At 43.1% G+C, this 12,269-nt stretch overlaps 1 protein-coding gene across 16 annotated transcripts in view; it reads left to right on the top strand.

Moving 5' to 3' along the window:
- RBFOX1 (RNA binding fox-1 homolog 1) overlaps nt 1-12,269 on the top strand; it is an 861,682-nt gene that overhangs the window by 819,085 nt on the left and 30,328 nt on the right. For 13 of the 16 annotated variants that reach the window (XM_080830139.1, XM_080830147.1, XM_080830141.1 and 10 more), the window contains 2 exons: nt 2,118-2,160; nt 7,100-7,164. In XM_080830139.1, the coding sequence (XP_080686265.1) occupies nt 2,118-2,160; nt 7,100-7,164 (108 nt within the window). The remainder of the gene's footprint in view (nt 1-2,117; nt 2,161-7,099; nt 7,165-12,269) is intronic. The other 3 variants (XM_080830140.1, XM_080830137.1, XM_080830142.1) reach the window with 1 other exon arrangement.

Raw genomic sequence — 12,269 nt, 5'->3', positions numbered from 1 at the left:
GAAGGATGGCATTACCTGGGTCCTTTCCACCCGACGACATGCTACACACACACACTTATTTCGAAAGATAGGAATTTAGCTTACATAACTAGCCTACCAAATCTGCAAGTTCACCATGATTGCTCAGTGGTGCACATTGAAATGATTTTTTTTTTTCATGAGAAAGTGGGTCAAGCTAAAGAAAAAAAACAGTAGTAGTGATCCATAGGGTTGACAACCTGTTTGAAAAGTTGGAGCAGAAGGACCAAGTCTCCTGGGCCTACAAAGCAATCTGTTCTGTCTGGGGTGAAACTATGGAACTCACGAGACCAGAATGGCCACAGAGCTGAGAGTAAGTGTGGCTTAAGTCCTTTTAGCCCGATGTTTGTCTTCCCCGCTCAGGGAGAGAACCGAGGGTATGGCATTGGATCAAAAGAGAACTATCGAAAATGGAAATAAGGCCGTTATAATAGAACTATTTAAAAAGAAGGTCCTAAGTGGGAAGTGGGGTGAGGTAGTGATGGGAAGAAGAGAAGAGAGACCAGGTGGGGAGAGGGCAGACAGAAAGAGAGGACCACTGACAGGGGATAGAAATGTCAACCGCATTCCCTTTTCGTAAGAAAGCCCTAAGCTTTCCACCCGTCCATGCAGCCATGAGGCTGGTATGTCTCCATGAGACTCCAGTGCCTGTTCTCATGATTCTTAAATTCCGTTAGGGCAACACAGAACCTCTCCAAATAAACCCAAGTCCTTATTCCTAGGACCCTGCTTTCAATGGGAGTTGACTACGAGTCCACTAAGATGAGGCAGGTCAGTCAGTCACCACGGGGGCAGCCGCCCACCAAGGAGTTAAGCATTACTGTGTGCGACAAGAAGGTCAGCCCTTACTGCCTGGCCTCCCCCTCGGACCCCCGGAGGGGAGGAGTTGCCTCCACCCATTGCCTCCAATTTTGTTTTCAGAGGGGGAAACTTTGCTTTGGAAAAGAGATGAAGTGGTTTGTCCTGAAACGTTCATCGACACTGACGTCTGAGCCTGCGTGGTCTGGCTTCGTTCAGTGCTTAAGCCCAGAGCCCACAGGGCAACCTTGTTGACCTCGCTGAGCCAGACTCAGAAATGCAGTGAAAAGGAAACAGTATCTCGACTTGAAACTTTCCAATAAGCAATGGGAGAGAGAGAGAGAGAGAGAGAGAGAGAGCTAGAATTTTGACAGGCATAGGTCCACAGGCTTAAATTTATTAAATCTAAGGCCAAGTAAAGATTAAGACACACACACACACACACACACACACACACACACACACACACACCCTTTATAAGTCAGGATCCTAAATCTCTTACGGTGTTCTACCACCTTGATCTCTGCCCTAGATCTGAAACATTTCACTTTAAACTAGAACTACTCACAAGAAAGATTAGGCTTGCCCCAAAAAACTCTCACATCCAAAAATTGCATCCTATCCAAGGGGTTCTTCTTGAGATCTTATTGGTATTGGACTTGAATGAGGTTGGGGCATGTCCACATTAGGTCGATAGATGATAGACATAGATATCTATATATGTCAGCAACTTCTCTAGACACATGCACGTGCACAGTTTTTCCAGTCATATATATTAAAAGTAGCTTTAGTAGCTCAGTGTAATTCATTCATTCACGAAATTCAGTTGCACTCTCTGTTGTTACTCGATATTCAATTTTTAAAAATAAAGGTATTGATACAGTCTTAACTGCCCCAATAATTAGGCATCAAAGCTAAATGCTCCGGTATTCCAGAGAACTCTAATCATGAGATAGAGAGAGAAATTTGAAGTAGTTAATTTGAACTGTTGCGTTATGCTTAGAAGGATGAGAAGCCATGAAAGTATCCTTTTTTCTTCTCTAAAACTAAACACGGGTTGTGGCACAAACACAATCATCAGGGTTAGATCCCCACCTGCACATTCTGGATTCTCTGGGTTACAGAGCTCCGCAGCTAAAACCTCCTCCTCCTCTTGGTTCGATGGGTCCTTCTCAGGTCTTAGGGACGTAAGAGAAGCAAACTTGTAAATGAATTGCTCTGGAATTTCTGTCTGACTTATGCGTTTTCTTTTATTTATTTCATTTTTGCATTGAAAACATTACATTTCTGTTTCCTTATAGAGTAGTGTATCAAGAGCCTGTGTATGGCAATAAATTGCTGCAGGTATGAAATCCCGACTGGTGGAAAACCTCATCACTATGATTGTGGGTTTGCTGTGAAATCCTACTAACAAGACGATTCTGGGGAGGGGAGATGTTCTCTAACATAGAAGGAAGAAAGACTTAACTGAATTTTCCAGTTTCGATGTGAATGCTTCAGAATAGAGATGCGTACCCTCAGATTCCCCTGTTCGCTAGATCATGAGTGTATCAAAATGGAGATTCTGACGTGGCTATAAATTTCCTGGCTTAAAATGCATCTATACCCAATTAATATAAACTCAGCGAGAAGACTTGCAGGGTTTCATTGTATCAGCTGTCTCGGTAACTTTGTAGTAGGTTCCTGGAGTCAATTGGAATGGTTAAACAGAAAACGTATTCATCCTGCATCCCGGGTCAGCATAGCTAACGTAACTTTCCCTGGTTTCATTGTAGCTTCTTATAAATTTATCGCATACCCATTGCTGTAGCTTTCAACCCTATTACTCACTGCTGAAGCAACCCCCAAATGAACCAATTTGTAGGAAGAAAAAAGAGCAACACATCTATTGGAGTGTAGCTGTCCCAATGAACATTAAAACTGTCAAATAAAATGAAAGACGAATGTAAAACTAAGAATCATCAGTGGGAGTTTTATTACATGGATTTCCCTGTAACATGCGGTTCCCATTTCTGTTCTGTGTTAAGTCAGTTAAGAAAGTACATTCTCTTTTAACCATGAGAATTAATCAAATTGTAAAGAGAAATCCAGTACAAGAGGGGGGTCCTTGGATCGAGGAGAAAATGAAATAGTTTGAATTCCCAAGATCAACTTTTATTTTTAGGTTTCAGGAAAGCTGGTTTTCATTGCCACACTCCAAAAACAGACGAATGTATGATGCAGATAAATTAGGGAGCGACTATTTATGTTTAAGCGTTTCATTTTCCAAATGTTCTTCTAACTGTTGTTTTAGTAAAATGTGTATGTACCAGTATATACCAACCCACCTTGTAGATTGCACAAAGTGAGATCTTTGGGTATTCTCAGAAACGGGGAGGCCGCTGTCTAGGATTAAGCCCTTTGCTACTTATACAGTTAGGCGGAAGCAACATACACACACACACACACACACACACACACTACAGCACTACCTATCCCCATGTCCCCACCAGCACACAAACATTTCACCTCTCTTCCTAAGTCATTTGGCTATTAGAACATCTTTTTCCAAAAGTATGCTCTAAAATAAAAAAATGTGATTTCCCTTGCTAAAGGACTCTGAGATGCACTGAGGATCCACAGTGTTCGTCAATATTGTTTTAGAAAGTTCCACAGACGAAGTAGCCAGTTTCATTTAATTTAATTTGGCATTTCCCAAACCTATTTGGTCACAGAAAGTTCTTTTCCTTCCATTATTAGTATCCCATGAAGCGCATTGTTGAAAATGCTTTGTTAGAAAACCATTAGAGGTCCCCCATCACTAACTTGTCCCAACCTCCAGAGGTCCCGCTAGCAAAGGAAATATTTCAGACAATATCGAGTCGGGATCTTCAAGGCCACTTCTGGTGATGGTGGCAGAGGTGGGAGGGGGAAATTCATAATGGCCGTTCAAGAGTTACATTTTATATAAGGTCTCATTTATAGCTTGCTGCCCAATATGTGAAAAACGAGTATATTTTATGAGTAGGGAGCACAGAACCATGTGGTGCTTGCCATTTGGTTTGGTGGTGGGGAAAAAAATCTAATTGTCAAGGACGCATTTCTGTCCTAAGGTCAGGAAGACTGGTTTCCACATGAACATGGTTTGGTGCCAGCAAATGGAAGGGAGAGCTCCTTTTTCAGGCATTAGCACAGAACCTTGCAGGAGCTGTGGCTATGCTCAGCGAGCTGCAAAATATGGAGCAATAAAATTGATTAGAGTCACCTGTTAGAAAGGCAAATTAAAGCAATTTGTATTTTTTGATCATTTTACAGTGTATGCACACATACACAGAGTTAATACACAACTCTGTTATTCCCCAAATATGGATTTCATACAGAAGAAAAATCGCAAAAGAAGACAGTGCAGTGCATACACGTGGTGGTGTCAAGCCCCCTGACCTTTTTTTTTCTGCGCTGATGACCTATTTGAGGGATCACTTAGACCCGGACTGTCCAATACTGAAACTGTCAGCCCCACATGACCCTTGACGTGGAAAGTCAAATTAACTCAAACCAGACAGATTAAAAATTGCAGTTTGTTTCACCAGCCAACATTTCAAGTGTTCAGTAGTCACTCAAGGACCAGTGATGACTGTATTGGACAGCTCAGGGGCAGAACATTGCCATCATCACCAGCATACCCACTAGACAGGAAGGAGCCTACTGCTCAAGGTCAAAATCTCTCCACTGGCTCTGCAGACCTCGGACAACTATGACCTTGAGTCTTAAATAGGGAATGCTGGTGAACAGATTCCTAAATATCCAAGACCAGGATATTGTCAGGGCATTGACCATTGGGGCCTGTCTCACGTAGAAATACACACTTATTTTAAATGGGCAGGTCTCGTGAAAATAATGGAGACAATGGGTTCTTCCCAAGGCGCCATAGGTCAAGCACATCTGCACACGGGCAGAGGAATCCCAGTTGCACGCACATCATTTTCGGCTCATACAGTAAATACCAACTGGTGGTCAGTGAGGTTCATTTGCCTCATCTGCTGTTTGCATGACAGCCGTTCTTTCCACTTATCACACTGGCTAACCACTTTCCCTGATGGAAACAATCGTGGAAGTTGCGGACCCATACAGAGTTCAAACGTAGAGGGTGCGCAAGCGGGGGGTGTTGCCAGAAATCTTTGCTGGGACCAAATTCACAGTCACCAAATCATGGCTGATTTACATGGCCCTTGATGCAAATACCTTTGCAGTGGCTTTTGCTTTCTACTCTGGAAGAGAACATGCGCGCGCGCACACGCGCGCACACACACACACACACACACACACACACAGCCCGCCCCCCACACACAGTCCCTCACACACACACACACACACACACACACACACACACAGCCCGCCCCACACACACAGTCCCTCACACACACACACACACACACACACACACACACACACACACAGTCCCTCACACACAATTTTTTTCCATCCAAGCTTTCGGCTGGTGGCAGTTAGCACCTCCCTCCCCACCTCACGGTTTAACACACACACCTGCACACCTGTGTCTGTTGGGACGCGTCATGAAAGCCTAGAAAATGGACAAGCAGATAAGAAGAATGACTCCGGAAATCTGGTGACCTAGTCTCCCCTCAGCCCATCATTCTGTATCTTGAGCTTGGGGCTGGTGTGACAACCGCTCTGGTTTTACCACTCTTCAGCACACTTAACGAGTTTCCCCATTCCTAATTAGAGAACATGGTGTTTGGAGCATCAGGTGATGTCTGGCTAAGACCTCCTTTTTTTGTTGTTGTTGTTGTTGTTTTTAACTTCCACATTGTTTTTCAAGGGAGACTTTTTTTCTTTCTTTTTTAATACTGCCTCCAAATGATTACTGATTGGGTGTCTTGGATTGTGCCTCCAGGGCTGATCCAAAGGGCAAATTTCTTTAAGGACAAACTAGATTTTTTGAATCACTTTGTAAGTCGTGGCAGATCTATTCCGAAAGTTAGAAGAGGGAAGAAATGAATTACTGAGATGACGTCCACGTTTCAAAAGCTGTTCTTCACGGCATCCATGTCCTTGTTTTAACACTGGGCTGTCCCCTAGGCACGAAGCTAAGCGTAACGTACCCCTCACCCCTGATTTTGTTGTTCGATCCCCTCTGACACAGGAGTAGCTTGGCTGTTGGGCGGGGGGGTCCTCGAACCCATCAGTCTGTTCAGAGTTGCCCCTGTATGGTAAGGGTGAGAACTGTTCCCTCAGAGGATTGTGGGACGGTGAATTCTAATTAGAACCCAAGCCCTTCCCTGTGTTATGGGTAGAGACTGGATCCTGTTTGTTAATTGTGCTGAGAGCATTCGACAGTGGTTGATGGATCGCTGTGGTCTGCTGAACAAGAAGCTCGGTTATTTTCACAGTTTGATCATCAATGCTCCGCTGAACACAATTCCTTTCGAATATGACCATTTGCTCGTCCTCTGCTTAATTGAACAATTGCAGGAACTGGTACATGGAACTAAATGTTAATTATTTTTTTCAGGGTTTTTTTTTTTTACCCCTCTCTTAATGATTTTATTTACAAATTGGAAAGCTTTATCATATTTTCTGCACCAGACAAATTCCCTATCTGCACCAGTGTGATATCTTTAGCGGAAAAGACAGAATTTTTAACAAGTGTTCACCATTCCATTTTTTTAAATAATTATGCAACACTTAGAAAGCTAAACACAGCCTTCTTTAATTGCTCAGGGGTTGAATAGCTACATAGGCGAGAGATGACTAATAAACCTTCCATCAAAGCGTTATCTTTTTTTTTTTTTTTTTTTTAAGAAATATCAATGTAAGACAGGAGGGCATTAGCTCAACCTATGTTGGATTTTTAAGGAAGTCATCGAGGAGAGTTTGAATAAGATGTAAGTTAGTGGCTAACAAGGAAAGGCAAAGCATAATCGTTTTTGAAAATCTGGAAAGTTCAGCAAAGTATACAGAGTGTTTAGAGAATCCCCCGTAACCCTCCCCACCCCAACACGGTCACCATTAACCGTCTAGGCACATCTCTTTAGAAGGGTATCTGGGTTCCTCCTTTGGGAAACGCTTACAACCGCTAACCTTTAACATCCAGCTGGGGTTGGTATCCAAGCCCCTGTCTCTCCAGTGTGTTTGGTACTTCTGCTTTGGTACTAAGCTTTCATTAACCTCCACGTTAGACTGGTAGATGTGGGTTACTGCTGTTCTGGTGCGGCCTCACGGTTGGGCGCCCCTGAGTTGGCCTCGTCTGCCCTCCTGAGTCGGATTTCTCCTTGCGTTTTAGGGTGGTTATGCTGCATACCGCTACGCCCAGCCGACCCCCGCCACTGCCGCTGCCTACAGTGACAGGTAAGAGTCTCCCTCCTCCCGCTTGACAACTACCTGGAAATGAACTTAGCTGGTGGGAAACAAGATTCTCGTCTGGTTCTGGTGCGCATGCATGACTGCTGGGGAGGCAGCACCCCCAAATCAGGGCCCAGGGTAGAGGTGAACAGTGCCACGTAGAGACAGAATGAACCATCAAGCCTAGACCATCCTAAACTCTCGCCCTCTCTGCTAAGACCCGAAATGCTGTGTTTTGTGCCCGTGTAGTTGCTTTTCCGATCTCTCTCAATCCCTGCGACAGCGTACCTTGCATGCACACACGAACTGTCCCCGCACAGCCTTCCCACGGTCTTCTGTGTAAGCAGCAGCCATGGTCTCTAGCTCCTAGAAAGAGCACCAGAAGATGAGCCGGCAGGTTTTCCTCCACTTCAGTCACCCACTTCCCTTGTTTTTTTTTTTTTCTTTTCTTTTTCTCCACACCCAGTAAAGCATTCCCTCTGTTACCTCTTTTTTTTTTTTTTTGATCCAACATGAAGGAACGGGGGAGATGTACCTGGCGTTCCTAAGGAGGTTCACTCTATCCGGCAGGGCCCTGTGTCCAAACCTACTAAGATAAACCAGGTGTATTTGTAACGCGCACCACATGTTAAGACCGGCAGTGGAAGGGGGACAGAGAGGACCTAAGAAATGCAGAAGTCAGATTGGACGGTGGGGTTGGGGGCCAGGGGGTGGGGAGGAGCTCCGTTACCCCTTGCCCAGGCTTGACAGATGACTTGGTTTCTGAAATGGCAAAGCCACAGCTATTTTCGTGTAGGTGCCTGAGGGGGGAGAAAAAAAGGCAAAAAAAAAAAAATGTGCGTTTCCATATTTGAATGCAACCCGTTGGCTCTGTTTTTTGAGGACATAAATGTGAATGTTCAGAGGCTCTGCATGTACAAATGTCATTGAGGGTGCTTATTTTTGGTAATGACTCTTTTAATTTAAAAATACGTCTCATGGGTAAAACAGTGACGGTAACGATTTGCATGTGTGGCTGAGGCATGCTGGGTCAGACAGGTAAGCAGGCGATGTACTTGACCCCTGAGTCGGAAGTGTCAGCAGCCACTGGTGCTCCTTCCTCCCTGGCCTGTTGTGACTTAGATCCTCTCCCGGTTTGCTGCGGTGTGCTTTCTCTGCGGCTCCATTCCATTTCCCACGAGATGTGTCGTTAGCTCGACGTAGCTGCAGATTTCTCCCGAGGTAGAAGAAAGCAACATCAACAACTGAACCCCCAAAAAACGGCACTTGGAAAACCCCATGCATACACTTGTTTGCAGTGGCTCTTGGGCGAGATAGAAGTGAGATCTGCTATCTGGTTGCATGTAGATAGTATTACCGTTTCCTTATAAACAGCCCTAACGAGTTCTCGAGGCTGGACGGAGCCTCCAGAGAAATCCAAACACTTGTTAAGATGCGGTTCTAAATACATAAATTATCCACTTACCCCGCATCCCTCTTGCCAAGACGCAAAATATGTTTTTATGTACGTTCCTGTCTTCAGTACACTTTGACACTGGATTAGGAAACGAGAGAGGGTCAATGAAGTTCATAAAACTGATGGCAATCTTGAAATCCTAGAGCTCATTCTACAAATGAGAAGTCCTAATGCTATTAAACTCTACACACTGAAGATTCGCAAAGTATCAATTGTAATGTGGCTCATCTACAACCCTTAATTATTTTTATGAAAATATCTCTAGATGCTAAATTCTCAAACACCCACTTTGTATATAATTATAATCATGGTGACTTTAGCCTGCTGTATAATTATAAGAATCTTAAACAGATTTATTTCTTTGGATTTTTATCTTGCTTCTCAGCATAAACGCACCTTCCCCCAAGTTGGAAAAAGGTTAATTATAAAGATATAATGTAAATGGCTTTCTTCAATAAGACCCATCTAGATACTTTTAAAAAATAAACAATATTTAATAGTATTCTTAAATAGAATTACTTGAGAATCTGGCCATCTCCGTTGGCATTTATTTGAAAATTAAGTTAAAGTGTTGCTGCATTGGGGGTCACCCTGTGCAAATATGTGTATAGACTCTGTTATTTTAACATTATTGAGACTTCTCATTGGCAGTGTGTCCTACCGAAAATTGCCCTCCTTCTTGGCTTGGCAAATCTCGAATGAGTCTACAATTCCCACATTAGTGTAATCGTTTCCGTGGAAGAAACCAAGTAAATATACTCTTGTCCATGTAATTGGCCTCTTGCTGTTTATGAAAGAAATTTGTACGTTGGGTCTTCTTGGTTGCTGTGGAAATTGATTACCAGCCCTCTTTAATTTGATTAGAAGCAAGATACTCGCCACATATGGGATTATTGCACTGAGGTAAATGCAGTAATAGGCAAATTACCAGAAAACAATCTTTAAAATGATATTTCTGGTTCAATTTATAAAGCATATTTATGACATGGTGGTCCTTCCTTATATTCCAGTAAGCAGGTGATGGGAAGGAAGGCCCCGTCCCTTTGGTAGAAGACACATATTTGGGGAGAACGTGAAATTACCAGAATAGCTTTTGAATCTGGATGAAAGATGCCAAGTTTCTAGACTTTATCTCGGGGCAGTTGTGCAATAATTTATTTTTACATGATCCCAGCTTAGTATCAGCCATGATAGATTCTGGGTTCTTCTCATCTAGAAGACAAGCAGGATGACAAAGAGAAAAAAAACTTCTTAACCCAAAGAAGCTCCTTCAGAACAGGAAACAAAATCGGCAGGAATTGAGAGCATTTTGGTAACGCTCGCTGGTTATCAACAGGATGAAAAGAGAAACAGCCACTAACTTCACTTGCAGCCGTGAGATTTGCTCTTCAGGAAGGTAGAAAGCAAGAGAAGCTTGGTGTCCCCAGTTGATAGAATTTTACCTTTTATCAGCACAAATTAAGTCCTAATCAAATTAAAGATTCAGGGACCTTTGGAAAATATCGAACTCCAGTAACCTCAGGGCTGTCCAGAAGGTCCTTGATGGACACCTTGCAACTCCCTCCCCATCATCTTCTTGGTTAAATGATCACATGCTGATTATCTGGGAGCACCCTGAGAGTTGCTGAATGCTGACCTCCAGAAAGAAGACCATCTGGTGTGGGCAGAGATTTCCCCAAAAGCAAGAAACCTGCCCGGGCTAGGTAATTTGATAGTTTCCCTGACAGATTTAATGAGAATAGGCAAACATCTCTCCTTGGCATTTAGGAAATGTGTGGTAAGCACTTGACTTCACCAAATCTTCATTTTTAACCTCACTTTGACTGAGGGAAAACCAAGGTCCAGACTCTCCGAGGGGATTGTTTTCTGAGCTTGAACCGATCAAAGCATGGCAGTGGGGCCGACGGTCATCTGGTCATTGCATGCACTTGGTGTTGCTGATGTGTCCGTGATGCGTTCTGGATTCGACAGGTCCACCATCACATTAGCTCGGTGAATGGCTTGCTTGAATTAAGCCTGGGGCAGCCTTCTCTTTATGGATTGGCTCTTGGTTTCGTTGTGTTTTATGACTTGGTTGTGGATGCATCTGTGAGCAGCCGAACCAGGAGGTGGGGCGGGAGGGGATATTCCCTGTTCAGTGACTTGTGCCACAAATATTTGGGGGGTGTGTGTATGATGTGTATCCAGCTTTGATGAAAATGTTCTCTCTCCAGAAAGGCAGACATTTGTCATGCTTGTCCTGCTTGCTGAACCTTCTAACATCTCCTAACAACCAGTGCATGAGAATGTCCCCCACGTTAGGGCAGAGGGGAACCAGATTCCAGCAGCTAGAGAAGAAAGTAATACCGGGTGGTTCACTCGGCAGTTTCATAATGATCCTGTTGTGCTGACGGCTCCCAGGGGCCATTTCCTCTTTCACATGAGACATGCATTTCCTTTCAAGACCCCCCACCATCAGGAGCTTTGGACAGACAGGCTGCACAGGTGCCCCTAGACTGAGCAAAAGAGACGACAAGCAACAAGGTTTTGTTTATTTGTTTTATTTTCTACCTTTTTTGTTCATTTGTTTTTTGAGAACTTCACATTTCATTGGAAACGTAGTATTAGACTATATCACATAACATTGCTATTTTTTGACAAAATGGTAGGATATTGGCAATTTCATAGCTCAACTTAATAGAAACTCAAGGAAAATGCCCTAGTATCAATTACCTTGTTCTCTGTGTTTAGAATATATAGACATACTCGTATATATGTGTGTGTATGTTGTGTGTCTGTGTATACATACACATATGCTAAGAGAAGCATGCACACACACACACCCCCCTGTGCCTCAGGTCCTCACAAAGGACTCATAAGGGTCTCTAGGTAAATCTTATTACACGGAGGTCAGGACTTACCAAATTCAGGGAGTCATAAGCCCCACGCTAGAACATTTTTTTAAATGTGATAGTCATAACCCATGAAAAAAAGTTTCTATTTCGGAGACAAATAGATGAGCAGTTCTTTTTTAAAAGTCGGGAGGCATGTGTCTGAGGTCATGGAGAATTTGGTCTACTCCAATTTTAATGTATAAAGGTGACTGAGATAAAAACATACGTATGTCCGTACATAGAGGGGTGAATGGACAGATGGATGTGTGGGAGGATGAATGGGAAGAGAGAGCAAAAGAACAAAGAGAAAGAGGAAAGAGGGAGGGAGGGAGGGAGGAAGGTGGGAAGGAAGGAGGGGAGAAACATTTCTCTGCCTTCTCATCACATTTTATCATAAGTGTAGGATCTAGAACTAAAGAATATAGAACGAAGTTGTTTACATAAAACCTTAGTTGGATCCAAACTGAAAAAGTAAAAGAATTTGTGTTGATTTCCATGTAATGCAGGGACTCCCTATCTATTTTAAGACTCTTTAGTTTCTGGATTCAGATTAAAAGAGAAATGCCATCATTAAAAGAAGGCTAGTAATTACATTTAAAATGATGTAGCATGTTGTTTGGAGTCCTTATCAAATGATACAGACTAAAGATGAAGGGCTTGTCAGTTTATAAAGCACACGAACATCCTGAATGGAACATTTAAGTTACCATTGGAAGGGTTTTTTGTGTTGTTGTTTTTTTTTTAATTTTGTTTTGTTTTTGTTTTTATTTTTTTGCTTTTTG

This window comes from Martes martes, assembly GCF_963455335.1.
Source record: "Martes martes genome assembly, chromosome: 18".
NCBI classification, from domain to species: Eukaryota; Metazoa; Chordata; class Mammalia; order Carnivora; family Mustelidae; genus Martes; species Martes martes.
The sequence above is the reverse complement of the archived record's forward strand: the minus strand, read 5'-3'. Positions and strand labels throughout refer to the sequence as shown.